Below are 14,969 nucleotides of genomic sequence, written 5' to 3'. Positions count from 1 at the left end.
AGACATTGGGGGTGCCCACACTCATCTCAGCTCTTATCCCAGACTGCTTTGTGACTGCCTCCCATTATTCTTCAGCCGCATGTTAGTGAGAAGTGGTTTATTGTCGTGGACAGAGGGCTGCCCTTGGAGCCGGCAGAGCTAGCTTCAAGGCTTGACTGCCATCGTGCGCTGTCTCCTTAGGCAAGTTGCTTAACCTTTTAGTGTCTGAGGCAACTGTTTAAGACACGGATTCGTAAGCTCTTTGGGGTCAGAACGATTCTTTTGGACACATGAACTAAAAATACATAGAAGTACAGAGGAAACCGAAGCTACTGAAATATACTGAGATATAGACACATCTCACTCACTATATATATTTGATATAAATATATTTATTTATTGTACATTATTATATATTTACATTATACATTATTAGAAATATATTTAATATAAACTATGTATTATAACTCTATTTAATAGAAATATGGTATAGATTTAATACAAAAATATTTATTTAAAATCCTTACCTTTGGTCTTAGAATTGATACTAAGTATTGGTTCTAAGGCAGAAGAATGGTAAGGGCTAGGCAAGGGAGGTTGAGTGACTTGTCCAGGGTTACTTATCTTGTACTCATCTGAGGCCAGATTTGAACCCAGGACCTCCCATTTCTAGGCTTGACTCCTATCCACTGAGCCATCTAGCTGCACTTATATTTTTAAGAATAACAAATTCAGGGACTCCAAGTGGAGAACCCTGGCTAAGACTATGTGTTACTCTGAGGTTTCATCTCCTACAAGCAAATTGACAAGGATGGGACTATTTAATGTTGGAGGGGTTGTAGAAAAAGAACTCATTATAAAGTTGCAGGTCATAGAAAAACACACTCATGCATTGTTGGTGGAGTTGAAAATGGGTCCAAGCATTTGGGCGTACAATTTGGAAGAAAGTGACTAACGAACATACCCTTTGACTCAGAGATCCCACTGCGAGGAATGTAACCCGAAAAGGTTAATGATTAAAAAAAAAGGTTCCATAAACTATTTATTGCACATTCTATAAGGGCAAAACACTGTAACCAAGTGAATGCCTGTGAGCTGTGCCCATGAACATAATGGATATCGCTCTGCAAAGAAGATTGCTGCTAAAGGGCTCAGGAACCAGGGACACGTGTAGAACCCAGTGGAGTTGCGCGGTGGCTTCGGGAGGGGATGGGAGGAGGGCAGGGAAAGAACGTGACTCACGTAACTATGGAAAAACTCCCTTAATTAGTCAAAGGGATCAGGAAAACTGTAGACTCCATAGCCGCAATCACACAAACGGAAGGACCCGTAAAACAACGGAAACAGAATGGGTCAAAAATGTAATGACCAAGTTTGTCCCCCCAAAAGGGTCAAGAGAAGGGAAGTCCCTGCCCTTCCTGGCAGAGGCGGGGGGCTACGGGTGTGGAATGGGGATGCCACAGCCAACTCTTCTCCGATGTTGGCTGGTCTCGAGAACTGTTTTATTTTCTCCTCCTTTTTATTCTTGCTAGATGGGAGGGCTCAGGGGAGAGATCCCGGAGAGATCAATCCACGCATGGGAAAGGCTGAGCTGCAGGGCAGGCGCCCTGCTCTGGTGGCTGAGTCTCTTCACTAGCAGTTTCCATCCATCTGGGATCCGGGGTCCAGCCCAGCTTCTCATCCCCAGTGAGGCCGGGAACTCCTACAGGACCAAGAATGGGTCTCGGCGTCTCTGTAGGTTCTCTGGTGCCAGGCACAAGCCGAAAACATAAAGCCAATATTTTTACAGCACTTACAATGCTTGAGGTAATGGGGGATCTTCACAACAACCGGGGGAGGGGGGCTGTTGTTAGGCCCATTTTAGAGATGAGGAAACAGAGTCAAATCAAAGTTATGTGACTTGCCCAGGATCATACAGCGAAGAAGTGTCTGAGTCCAGATTTGAACCCAGAACCTCCCATCTCTAGCCACAGAGCCACCGGTATCAGTAGCCTTTTGGGGTCCCCTTGTCCCCCTCCCACAGAGGCCCTTCCTTTCTCCAGGATCTCTTGCTCAGGCCCCAAACTGAGCTCATCTAGGGCGCCTGTGCTGCCAGAAGTGCTCAGTACAGCTCCAAACGAGGAGGAATCTTCTGGCAATCAGAGCTGTCCAAAAATGGAAGGACTACTTTGGGAGACAGTGAGCTCCCCGTCACTGGACGTGCCCAGCAGTGGGGAGATGACCGCTTGTCAAGGACACTGTGGAGGCTCAAGCTAGGCCAGAGCAGTTGTGTCCAGCCCAGGCTTGCACCTACCATAAATTGCCTTAGAAAACAGCAAACTGCCGTTATCTCCGTCATACTTGCTTTGAACTCTCACCTTCCATCTTTGAATCAATACACAGGGATTGGTGCCAAGGCAGAAAGGTGGTCAGGGCCAGGCAATGGGGGATAAGTGACTTGCCCAGGGTCACACAGCTAGGAAGTGTGTGAGGCCAGATTTGAACCCAGGACCCTCCCATCCCTAGGCCTGGCTCTCTACCCATTGAGCAACCCAGATGCCCCCAGGATGGAGGTCAAGGGATTTGCTTCAGGCTGCCCAGTAGTTAAGATCTGAACTCACAGACATCAGTCCACACCGCAGTCCAGCCTGCCAGGACAGAGCTGCCTCCGGACCGGGCATGGATCCTGCCGACGCTGCCCTGGCCTGAGAAGGGAAAGAGGAAGACCTGAGACGAAGGATCAGAGCCTGCCCTAGCCCACAGGCACCATGTGAAGAGGAAAGGGAAGGTTTGGACAGACACAAAGGTCTTGGGTTCAAATGCTGCCTTTGCCATCTGGTGCCTTCACGGGAGGAATCTGGGTGCACCACATGGACCCCTCATGGGACTCGGCTCTCTTCCGCTCAGTGATGGGTCTGGGCCAGCTTCTGTCTGGTGAGAAAACTTTATTTCATGATGAGAATTGTGACAAGGCTTTTATGACCTCCTTCCATCCTGGCACACAGGGCCCATCTTGGGCGCCAAGAGCCCTCCGCTGGGGCAGTGCAGAAGGTAGAGCCTGAGGAGCTCTGAAGAGGCGCCATGGAGTGGGACGCTTGTCTTTCCCTTCCCCCTCCCCACCGGGTCCCCAGGACGCTGAGGCTCCCTCACCGGTGCCGGCGGCCATAATGAGAAACAAGGAGCAGAAGGAGACCAAAAGCTCTCTGTCACCAGGAGTTCTCGGCGGCACGATGACGGCTCGCCAGAGGCACTGGGAGTCCCGTTCAGGGACCAGCAGTGGGACGAGACGGCCCCTGCCATGCCTCCCCGGTCCTGGAGGCAGAACTAGGAGCGCTGGGCACCGACGCGGGCAGCTTAGCTTAGGACAAGAAGCCTCCAAGTCCCAGGAGAGTCATCCTGAGGACCCAAAGGGCAAAGGCAGCCCATGGGGGGAAGCTGGGTGGAGGCAGATTTCAGCTCGGAGTCAGGAAGAATCTTCTAAAACCTGGAACTGTCCTGGGGCCATGGGCGGCCTCAGAGGGGGTGAGCTCCCCGTCCAGGCAGGTCTGCAAGGGGAGCTGGGTCTCCTCTTTGGAGGGGTGAGGGGGGAGCTGGCTTAGCGTCAGTCCCACTCCGGGGGCTCCTTTCCTGGGCTCTAGGGCAGCACCGTCCGCCTCGGGCTAAGCGTCGAGGCTAGAACAAGAAGAGGGAGTCCTGGGCCAGCCCGGCCCCCTGCAGGCCCAGGGCCATGTCTTGGCTGAAGTGGGCCGGGCCGCAGACCAGGGCGAAGGGCTTCCTCCGGCTCGAGGCGACCAGCTCCCGGACCCAGGCCGGGCCCAGGCGGCCCAGGCGGGTCCTCTCCCGGTAACTGGCAGGGAGCTTGTCCAGGGAATCTTCCTGCAAAAAGCAGACGGAGCCATGGGGAGGAGCGGGCGGCTGGCTCTCCCGACCTCCCCGGCCATGAGCGCTGCAGGGGCCCTGGTGCAAACGGGGAAACTGAGGCCCAGGGAGGAAGGCCGCCTGGACCGCTCCCTGCTTAGGCAGAGGGAGACGGAGCTGCCGGGGCCCCTCCGGCCTTCTGTGGCTCTCCAGGAGCGCCCGCTTCTCCTCCCTCCTGGCACCTCCCCGCCCGGCCCCTCCTCTTCCAGCTTCATCTCATCCTGGTCTCTTCCTGGTCTCCGCTGTGGGCCTCGCATGGAGCCCCGACCCCAGGCGGCCAAACGCACCCCCGACGACTTCCCAGCCTGAGCCTCTGGAGGCGGCGTCTGTCCTCCCAGGCCTCGGCCCGGGAGAGCCCGGACTCCGCGGTGGGTTTAAGTCTCAGCCCTGAGGCTTATCCGGGAGTCGACGATGGACTCTGCCCACACTAACCCCCTCTGCAAAGGGAGACGGCAGAAATCTAGTCTCCCTCTCGAGGCCTCCGTTTTCCTGTCTGTAATACGGGAGAGTCCCTGAGGGAGGGCCAGGAGGGGGCGGTCAGACTGGAGGCCAGCCCGGGACGGACAGCCTCCATGCGACCAGTCAGAGCAGGGGGAGGGAGGCTGATTCTCGAAGACCCGGGAGTCTCCCAGGGGAGGCAGCAGGGGCAGAGTGGACAGAGGGCTGGACCTGGGGTCAGGAAGGCCCGAGTTCAAGTCCCGTCTCACCCACTTACTAGCTTTGTGCCCCTGAGCCCGGGCCTCCTCCTCTGTAAAATGAGGATAGCCACAGCACCTTCCTTCCAGGGCTGTTGTAAGGATCGAAGGAGGCTTTTTGTAGAGTGCCCAGGCTCTTATTAGATGCTTTTCTTCTTCCTTCCTTTATTTATCTCCCTGGACCTCAGTTTCCTCATCTGTATAATGAGCTTCAAGTCCCTCAAGGTTTGCCAAACACTTTACATAAGGGACCTCTTTGGTCCTCATGGCAGCTCTGGGAGGGAGGCGCTTTTATTATCCCCATTTGGCAGAGGAGGAAATTGAGGCTGAGAGAGAGTAAGGGACTCATCCAAGGCCATACAGCTGGTCATGGTCTGAGCCAGGATTTGAATACCATTATTCCCGTGCCCTAGCCATGATATCACCCAGCTCAGCCATCAAATGACCCAGCTGGACCAGGTGAATCTCAATCCCTTCCCTCTAACTTTACAGCCCTGCAGGTAGAGGAAGAAGCTCTGGCCTCTGCTCATCCTTTCTCCCAGAGTCTATGGATTCAGGCCTGGCTGGCCCCTTTGGGGACATTGAGTCCAACCCCCTCGTTGTACAGATACGGAGACTGGTAAGAGAGAGGAAGTGGCTGAGCCAAGGTCACCTAGGTTCTAAGAAGTGGCTTTTGAACCCAGGGCCTCTGGCTCTAGAACCATGAAGCTGGAGAGTGGACAATCTTTTCAGGCAGAGCTTGATGATGGAGTGTAAGAACCTCAGTCTGGGGATGGTCTCCTGTCAGGCTCATTCTCCCCTCTCCCTCTCTTCTCCCTCTTCCTCCTCCCATCTCTTCCCCTCCCATCCCTTCCCTGACCCTTCCTCTCCTCCTCCCCATCTCTTCCCCTCCCATCTCTCCCCTGACCCTTCCTCTCCCCCTCCCCTCCCATCTCTCCCCTGACCCTTCCTCTCCTCCTCTCCATCTCTTCCCCTCCTATCTCTCCCCTGACCCTTCCTCTCCCCCTCCCCTCCCATCCCTCCCCTGACCCTTCCTCTCCTCCTCCCCATCTCTTCCCCTCCCATCTCTCCCCTGACCCTTCCTCTCCCCCTCCCCTCCCATCCCTCCCCTGACCCTTCCTTTTCCCCTCCCCTCCCCTCCCTCCCCTGAGCCTTCCTCTCCCCCTCCCCTCCCATCCCTCCCCTGACCCTTCCTCTCCTCCTCCCCATCTCTTCCCCTCCCATCTCTCCCCTGACCCTTCCTCTCCCCCTCCCCTCCCATCCCTCCCCTGACCCTTCCTCTCCTCCTCCCCATCTCTTCCCCTCCCATCTCTCCCCTGACCCTTCCTCTCCCCCTCCCCTCCCATCCCTCCCCTGATCCTTCCTCTCCTCCTCCCCATCTCTTCCCCTCCCATCTCTCCCCTGACCCTTCCTCTCCCCCTCCCCTCCCATCCCTCCCCTGACCCTTCCTTTTCCCCTCCCCTCCCATCCCTCCCCTGAGCCTTCCTCTCCCCCTCCCCTCCCATCCCTCCCCTGACCCTTCCTCTCCTCCTCCCCATCTCTTCCCCTCCCATCTCTCCCCTGACCCTTCCTCTCCCCCTCCCCTCCCATCCCTCCCCTGACCCTTCCTCTCCTCCTCCCCATCTCTTCCCCTCCCATCTCTCCCCTGACCCTTCCTCTCCCCCTCCCCTCCCATCCCTCCCCTGATCCTTCCTCTCCTCCTCCCCATCTCTTCCCCTCCCATCTCTCCCCTGACCCTTCCTCTCCCCCTCCCCTCCCATCCCTCCCCTGACCCTTCCTTTTCCCCTCCCCATCTCTTCCCCTCCCATCTCTCCCCTGACCCTTCCTCTCCTCCTCCCATCTCTTCCCCTCCCATCTCTCCCCTGACCCTTCCTCTCCTCCTCCCCATCTCTTCCCCTCCCATCTCTCCCCTGACCCTTCCTCTCCCCCTCCCCTCCCATCCCTCCCCTGATCCTTCCTCTCCTCCTCCCCATCTCTTCCCCTCCCATCTCTCCCCTGACCCTTCCTCTCCCCCTCCCCTCCCATCCCTCCCCTGACCCTTCCTCTCCCCCTCCCCTCCCATCCCTCCCCTGAGCCTTCCTCTCCCCCTTCCCTCCCATCCCTCCCCTGATCCTTCCTCTCCCCCTCCCCTCCCATCCCTCCCCTGATCCTTCCTCTCCCCCTCCCCTCCCATCCCTCCCCTGATCCTTCCTCTCCCCCTCCCCTCCCCCTTCATTTTCCCTCCCCTCAGCCTTACCTGACTGAGTACAAAGAAGGTTCGAACATTCCAGTAGCGAGCCAGGTCCTGAAGGAGGGGCTTCAGGTAGATGTCCTCGAAGGTCTTGAAGCAGCCAACCAAGGTGACAAACGTCTCATCCTTTTCGTCATCTGTGATGTCCCTCAGGATGGGCAGCATGGGCGCCAGGCCAGTGCCTGCAGCCAGCATGAGGAGCTCGCCATACTGAGAGACAGAGACATGCTAGGTCATGCCACCCCTCTCTCCCCCAACCCTCTGTGACTCTCCACTGGGGATATTCTGCCTCTGGCATTTGAGGCCTTCCATCCCTGGCTCCCTCTTACATGTCCAGCCTTCTCCCAGACTGACTTGAGCAAGAGGTTGGGGAGACATGAAAAACGTGAGGAACTCTTGGACAGGTTTGCCCAAGAGATCTGACTTTGAGTCGGAGAACCTGGATTCAGATCCTGGAACTGTTACTTTTACATGTGTGACCTTGGGCAAGTCTCTTAACTTCTTTGGGCCTCCGTCTCCCCAGCTCTAAATGAGATGACTGTTGGACTAGATAATGCCTACAGTCTCTTCCAGCCCTAAATAGATGACTGACAACCTCTGGCCTCCCTGAAAAGGTTTCGGCCTGTTTAATTTGTGCCCACTCCATCACCTGCAGGTCTCTCAGCCCCCAAGAACACAAGGGTCCTTGAGACTCAGGAATAATTCAGGATTAAAAGGATTTGGCTTTTTCTACAAAAAGAAATCTTGATTAAAATTACAATATAAATAAACACTAATTGCTAATTAGGAACCCATTAAGACACCTCCATTCCCTCTGAGAAGCCTGAAAGCCACTTGTGTGGCTCAGGAAGGAATCGCCACCCCTCACTGTACTCACCTGGTTTGGTCGGTAGGGGAAGCCCCCAAAAGGTCCTCGCCAGAATGCCACATCACCAACTTTCCAAGCCTTGACGTACTGGGACATCAGCCCTTTCTCATAGCACTGGAAAGGAACGTCATGGTAAGGCGGCTGGCCAGGGGAATGAGGGCGCTGGCATAGGAGTACGGACACCTGGGTTCCAGGCCAAGCTGGTCCCCAGCTTACTCTGTGAACTAGTTCGATTCACGTCTTTTCTCCTCATTTCAGTTTCCCCACCTAGAATAGAGGGCTGAAGTGAATGAGCAGCCAGGCTCAATCCAGCTCTAACGGATCAGGAGGGTTATAGAGCTGTAGCAGACGGGGTGGGAGAAGCAAGGAAAAGGTAGTCATCTCGGTGACACAAAGGGTTTGGACTCGGTGGCTGGAGAGCAAAGGGGGAATATGGAAGGAAGACAGTGAGGACATTTTGAAGAACAGGCTCTGGGGTAAATGCTAGTCCACAGAAAGACCACATTAAGGAGGACACGAAAAGATAAAGTAGAATCCCAAGAGGTAGAAGTGAGAAGGGAATGGTAGTTGGCAAGGAAAGACAAGATAAATAAGAAAAGGCATGTGGAACAGTTTAGGGGCAAAGCAAAATGACAGAGTGGATGGGGTGGGCAGCAAACTGACGAAAGAGCTACAAACCTGGGGCAAGGCAGAAGAGGAGGCTGCGGTACCGCTGTGGAGGTGGTATTGGGACTAAGGGGGAAACTGAGGGTAGGGGATGCCACGTTAGTCAGAGATGATGACTGGCTGTAAAGTTGTTTTTTTTTTAAACCCTTACCTTCCGTCTTGGAGTCAATACTGTGTATTGGCTCCAAGGCAGAAGAGTGGTAAGGGTAGGCAATGGGGGTCAAGTGACTTGCCCAGGGTCACACAGCTAGGAAGTGTCTGAGGCCAGATTTGAACCTAGGACCTCCCGTCTCTAGGCCTGGCTCTCAATCCACTGAGCTACCCAGCTGCCCCCTGGCTGTAAAGTTTTAACAAAGTGCTTAGAGTTGAGTTATCAACACCCTGAAGGAAGTTTAAAAAACGAAAGAAAATTCCTGCCAATCTGGAGAGTAGGATGTGCATTGACTTGCGTTGAATGTTTGATGCTTGCTTGTATTCCTGTCGTCCATACCTCAAGTGGTGAAGGACCTCAAGGAATGCTTCTTCCCTCTCCGGGTCATTAGGGAGAAATGACAGGAGAAGAGAAGTGAGGCTTCTGTGGGGAAAAAAGGGACCTGAGGTGGAGAAGGGGAGACATGAGCTTGGTCAGGATGACCCAACACTGAAAGGGAAGACAGAGGTCAACCTGGAAAACGACAGCTTTAAAACAACAGATCTGAGGTTCTTCCTGGAGACTTCTGTACTGAAAATGACAGAACAAAAATAATTAACAGAGAGCAGATCCTCAGCATCTAGATGCCCTTGGTAAATTGAAGTCCCTGACCCAGGTGCTGAAAGAACCACCAGATGAGAATCCTGTCACTGTCAGTGACATAAAAAGATTGTGAAAAAAGAATTTGGAGGACAGCAAGAGTGGTCCAGATTTGAAAGAATAGATGAGAGTAGAATCTACAGGCATTGATTCCTGGGAAATGTTAATACATTTCTAAAGAGATGGTTAGAGATTGTCTAGAAAGAGAAGAGAGGATTCCAAGGAGCCAAGCCTGGATCCATCAGGAACAGATCATGCCAGACTAACCTTATTTGCTTTTTGGACAGGATTACTAAACTGGTACATGAGGGGAACTCTGTGGATATTTTTAACCCTTACCTTCTGTTTTAGAATAGATACTAAGTATTGGTTCCAAGGCAGAAGAGTGGTAAGGGCTAGGCAATTGGGGTTAAGTGACTTGCCCAGGGTCACACAGCTAGAAAGTGATCACTTAGCAGCACTGTTCACTTAGGTTTTAGGAAAGCTTTTTTAAAAAATCATTATTTTCCATTTTATAATCAATATTAAGTATTGATTCCAAGGCAGAAGAGTAGTAAGAGCTAGACAATGGGGGTTAAATGATTTGCCCAGGATCAAACAGCTAGGAAGTGTCTGAGGCCAGATTTGAACCCAGGATCTCCTATCTCCAGGCCGGGCTCTCAATCCACTGAGCCACCCAGCTGCCTTCTTTAGATCTCACCCAGCACACTGGACTCCAGGTTAAGAAGGACATGGAAAAGATGGCATATCCAGAGGAGAACAGCCTAGGATCCATGCCATCTGAAGGCAATGGGGATGTTTAGCCTGGAGGAGACTCAGGAAGGATTTAGAAGTCCTGTCTAAATACTGGAAGGGCTAAACACATTCAGGAGGGTTGAATTGATTCTGTCTGGCCTCAGAGGGCAGACTTGGGAGCAACAGAGGGGACTTGATTTCAGGAAAACCTTCCCAAAGTGGAGTGGAGGGGCTCCCCTCTGGAGCTGGTGGCTTTCCCTTCCTTGGAGGTCCAGGAGGGGATGACCACTGGTCTAGTGTATTGTAGCATATCCCTTTCAGGTGGTGGCTGGACCAGATGAGGTCCCTTCCAACTCTCGAATGCTATAACTCCGATTTGTTTCTTCTATGGCAGGAGCTCCTCAAGGCCCTTCACCACACTGGCTGCCCTCTTCCGGACTCTCTAGCTTATTAAGGCCTTTCCTAAAAGGTGGCGTCCAAAACTGAACACGATAATCAACATGCCTGACCAGGGCAAATTGCATCCTTTGTCACAAATTCAGCTATTATCCATCACTGCCTAACTACCAAGACTCCGTTCTCCATTCGCCTCCCAGGAAAACCATCTAATTCATTTATCTGCAGGGATTGCAGGCGGGGAAGAAGGTCTGTGCAAGGCATCGTGGTGAGCTGCTCATCATGTGGGCTGCCTTCAGAGGTGCTGATGACTTGGCTCCTTCACGCGGGTGCTAAGCTACTCCTAATTAGCTAGTTTTCCTGGTAATGGCATATTTCAGAAGACGAGGGGGAAAAGAAAAGCGTGCTGCTGTTCTAGACCAGATTCTAACCAGAAAGGAGGGACTGGCGGAAGAAATGGAAATAACATCACTTTGGAAGACCACATCAAATGAAAAACCTGCTGAGGGACCATTAAGCACAGGTAGGTGGCTCAGTGGAGAGCACCAGAGCCTGGAGGCAAGAAGACCTGAGCTCACCACATCCAGCCTCAGGAACTAGCTGCATTACCCTGAGTGTGAGTCACTTCACTCCGTTGGTCTCAGTTTCCTCAACTGTAAAATGAGCTGGAGAAAGAAATGGCAAATCATTCCAATATCTTTGCCAAGAAAACCCCAAATGGGGTCACAAAGAATCACTGAACAACAACAAGAATTAATGAGCTAGATGTTTATTAACAATTAACATGCTGAAATCTGGCCTTAGACACGTCCTACTATGTGACCTTGGGCAAGTCACTTAACCCCAGTTGCCTAATCCTTACTGCTCTTCTGTCTTAGAACTGATACTTGATACTGATTCTAGGATAGAAGTTAAGGGCTGGAAAAAAATAAACCACAAAAACAATTAATGTGCTGGATGATAGTTTCAGGATCCAAATAGATTTTGGCAGCTTCAAGCACTGGGGCTGAACCTAAAAGATCAAGTTTAATAGGGAGAAAAGTAAAAACCTGACACTTGGGCACAAAAAGCAAATTCAAAAGTGCAAAATAGGGGCGGGGCTGAAAAGTGATTTGTCGGGTTAGAGGACCACAAGTCTACCTGAGGTGAGTCAGATGCACAATCTCCATAGGAGTTTTGTTTTTTTCTTCTGCTAGCTGCTCCTCTCTTAAGGATCTGTGATGGAGAAGGAGAAGAATACTGGCCTAGGGCAGGGTCAGAGAAGAGAAAGAACAGGGAGGATGCCTGGAGGATTGGGTAGATAGATAAAAGGGGAACTGGCTCAAGAAGGATGGGAGGCTTAACAGTAAAATTCTGGTAACACAATCCGCACTGATCCCTCTGAGGAAAAAGGAGAGGAAATGTCTAGAGGAGGAGAGAACCTGGATTTAAAGGGATATAAACAAGAGATGGAAGGGAGCATGGGGAACTACAGAACAAGGGAGAGAGACTTCAGTACAAAGGACAGGGTGCAGCCATCGGCTGCTAGGCCACCAGACTCCTCTCCCCCTCCTCTCCCTCTTTTCCTCTTCTTCCCCTCCCCTTCCTCAGGCATTCAGGTTCTTCCTACCTTGGAGCAAGTGCTCAGGATTGGTGAGATTTCTCCAAGCCTCCTCACATTCTCTCTCTCTCCCCCCCTCTCTCTCTCTTCCCCATCTTTCTCTCTCCCTCTCCTTCTCTTTCTCCTTTCTCAATCTTTCTCCCACTGTCCTCTCTCCCTCTTCTGTCTCTTTCTCCTCCTCTCCCTCTCCTCTGTCTCTCCCTCTTCCTCCTTCTCTGTCTCTGTCCCTTTCTCTCTCTCTTGCCTTTTTGGCCTTTCCAGACACCAAGCCCCAATTTCTGTCCTCTCCTGTGTAAGAATGTAAACTCCTTGAAGGCAAGGGCTGCCTAGCTTTTACTATTCATACCACCAGCTCTTAACACAATGCCTAGCACATAGTGGGTCTTCATATTAATGCTTTTTCTTTCACACATTCATCATTAGAGAATGGTGTTAAGGGAAATTAGGGGTGGTTTTGACTATTTGTCAAAGATTTTGTACAAAAGAGCAGCAGGGTCCTCTAGGAATCCTGATGGGGAGCTTAAGTACCAGATAAGTAGAGGTTTGGAATAAAAAAAAAACCTAAGAAAAGAATTTTTAAAAAGTTTTGTTGGAAGGGCAGCTAAGTGGATAGAGCACCTGGCCTGGAAAAGAAAGATCCCGAGTTCAAATTTGGCCTGACACTTCCTATCTGGACAAGCTGGACACTGGACAAGTCATGTAACCTCCAATGCCTAACTTCTAAGGCAGAAGGTGAAGGGGGAAAAAGCTATGTTGGGAGCAAGAAGAAGATCAAGGAAGACAGAGGACCCCACTCAAAATCATTCAATCAACAAGCATTTTTCATGCCAGACACTGGAGACACAAAGACCAAATTTGGTAAAGCAGTCCCTGACTTTAAGTGGTTTGAGAGCCAGGCCTGGAGACAGGAGGTCCTGGGTTCAAATGTGACCTTAGGTACTTCCTAGCTGTGTGACCCTGAGCAAGTCACTTAACCTCCTTTCTAATGGGTGAGAAAATATGTATGTATTATAAGAATATAAAAATTGGTTTTATAATAAAAGGAGGGGGAAGGAGTCACTAGCAACTGCTAGGGAGATGACCCCTAACATGCCTCTTGATTGCCACTGCTTGCAACCCCAGAAACTGTTAGGAGAAGCCTCCCCTTGGTGAGATCATCCCTTCTCTCCTGGGCTGGGCAGAGATGTTTTATCTTGCTCTTAGCCAAGGAAATCCTTGAAGCTTGTGTATTCTGGGGTTTGCACTAATCTCTCTACAAGCCATCCCTATTTACCTTGATAAAGAGGCATTTGGAAGGGTCTCTGTGTGCCCAGTGTTTGGTGGTAGGAAGCCAGTCGGTGCCAGTAAGCTAAATGTTGCCCTCCCCTGAGAGCCACCCGGGGTCCTAGAGCCCAAAGGGCTGCCTCTTAGACTAGGAGCATCCAAGTCTGCTCCGGGATCTGGTCCTCCCTCCTCTCCTCTCCAAGTCACGCTGTGCGCCCAGTCCTTATGAGTATGGGCAGAGACCCCCATCTGAATGTGACTGTTTCCTCTTTTCTTCCCTGGCAGGAGGGCAGAGTGCCAGCAGTCTCCGGGACCGCCTGGCTCTCTAGCCACTGAACCACCCAGCTGCCCCCAAATGTCATCTTTCACAAGGAAAACTACAAGTAGTAAGCCTGTGGATTCCTGGCAAAATTCTTGTGCCGAATATTAAAGAGATGGCTTGTAAATATTGAGAAAAGAAGAGAGGCATCACCAAAAGCCAGAGGTTTTCATCAAGAAGGAGTCAGGGATGGCGGGCAGCTAAGTGGCTCAATGGACTGAAAGCCTGGAGATGGATCTTGGATTCAAATGTGGCCGGAGACACTTCCCAGCTGTGTGGCCCTGGGCAAGTCACTTGACCCCCATGGCCTAGCCCTTCCCGCTCTTCTGCCTTGGAACCAATACAGAGAAGTGACTCTAAGATGGAAGGTGAGCTTGCTAACAAGGCAAGCCAACTAAGATTCTCACTCCTGTCCTTCTCAGGAGTCCTGTGTCTCAGGTTCTTTGTTCTATGGTGCTCTATCCCCGCCAGCTCTGACATCCCGCGCTCTCTCCTTGCCCGGGGTCCTTCCCACTCTTCTGCTCTGGAACCCCTACCCGGCCCTGATTCAAAGACGGAAGGTGAGGATTTCTGAAGACTGCCCCAGTCCTCGCTCCCACGGGCACTCCGGGACTTGGCCTTGCGTATTCAGTCCTGGGTGGCCCAGGAGGTGTAGCCAGCGCCTGGGCCCAGCCTTGGGAGCTTTGGAAGGCCCAGGAGGAAGGCAGAGTGAGGAAAGCTGCCCGAGCCACCACGCGGAGCTCTGGAGACAGCCTGGCTCAGGAGCTCCGCTGGCTGGCGTAGAAGCGAAGCGAGGAGGGATGAAGGCGAAGCCTCCGCTCGAGCTCAGGCGGGGGAGCCGCAGCGAGGAAGCAGGTCACAGGAGGGAAAGAAAGGCCACCCGGGATTCCAGCAGGCGGGGCGCGAGCCGGGGTCACCCTGGGCGCATGGACAGGAGGGCGGGAGAAGCTTGACTAGACCGACGGGACGGAGCGGCGGGGCCGTTGGGGGGCCAGTGCTGGGCACCGCCTAGAAGAGGGGACTGGACAAGCTGGGGGGTTAGTCTGGAGGGTGACAAGACTTGGGGGGCCACCTGGCAGGCCCCAAATGTCTGAAGGGTTCCAGATGGAAGAGATTCAGCTTTACCTGCGCCACCCTCGAGAGGGTGGAACCAGGACCCGGGGCCCAGGTTTAAGGGGGGCAGATTTCCCTCCGCGTCGGGAACCTCTTCCTAACAATTTTGTCCAAACTGAATGGAAGATGGTGGAGGGTAGAGAATTCTCCGTGCCTGGAGGTGTTTATGGGAGACTGCTTGCCCCCTTTTTTATTTTTTAAACCCTTTTCTTCTGTCTTAGAATCAATACTGTGCATCAGTATCCAGGCAGAAAAGCAGTAAAGCCTGGGCAATGAGGGATAAATGACTTGCCCAGGGTCACCCATCTGGGAAGTATCGGTTAGGCCATATTCAACCAGAACCTCCACTCTCAAGCCTGGCTTTCAATCCACTGAGCCACCCAGCTGCCCTTGGGGGGGACTTTATAAATAAAATGTA

General features: G+C 52.4%; 2 protein-coding genes across 2 annotated transcripts in view; both read right to left on the bottom strand.

Annotated features, from left to right (window-relative positions):
* CDCP2 (CUB domain containing protein 2) overlaps positions 1-3,258 on the bottom strand; it is a 45,887-nt gene extending 42,629 nt beyond the window's left edge. Inside the window, 2 exon segments of the mRNA XM_007505886.3 lie at positions 2,596-2,663; positions 3,169-3,258. Coding sequence (XP_007505948.2) covers positions 2,596-2,663; positions 3,169-3,258 — 158 coding nt within the window.
* The window catches only part of LOC100031751 (NADH-cytochrome b5 reductase-like), a 29,596-nt gene continuing 17,515 nt past the window's right edge, over positions 2,889-14,969 (bottom strand). Inside the window, exons 7-9 of the mRNA XM_056814596.1 lie at positions 7,679-7,783; positions 6,808-7,011; positions 2,889-3,834 (exon numbers count right to left, since the gene is read on the bottom strand). Coding sequence (XP_056670574.1) covers positions 3,631-3,834; positions 6,808-7,011; positions 7,679-7,783 — 513 coding nt within the window. The 3' untranslated portion in view covers positions 2,889-3,630. The remainder of the gene's footprint in view (positions 3,835-6,807; positions 7,012-7,678; positions 7,784-14,969) is intronic.

This window comes from Monodelphis domestica, chromosome 2 (assembly GCF_027887165.1).
Source record: "Monodelphis domestica isolate mMonDom1 chromosome 2, mMonDom1.pri, whole genome shotgun sequence".
NCBI lineage: Eukaryota > Metazoa > Chordata > Mammalia > Didelphimorphia > Didelphidae > Monodelphis > Monodelphis domestica.
The sequence above is the reverse complement of the archived record's forward strand: the minus strand, read 5'-3'. Positions and strand labels throughout refer to the sequence as shown.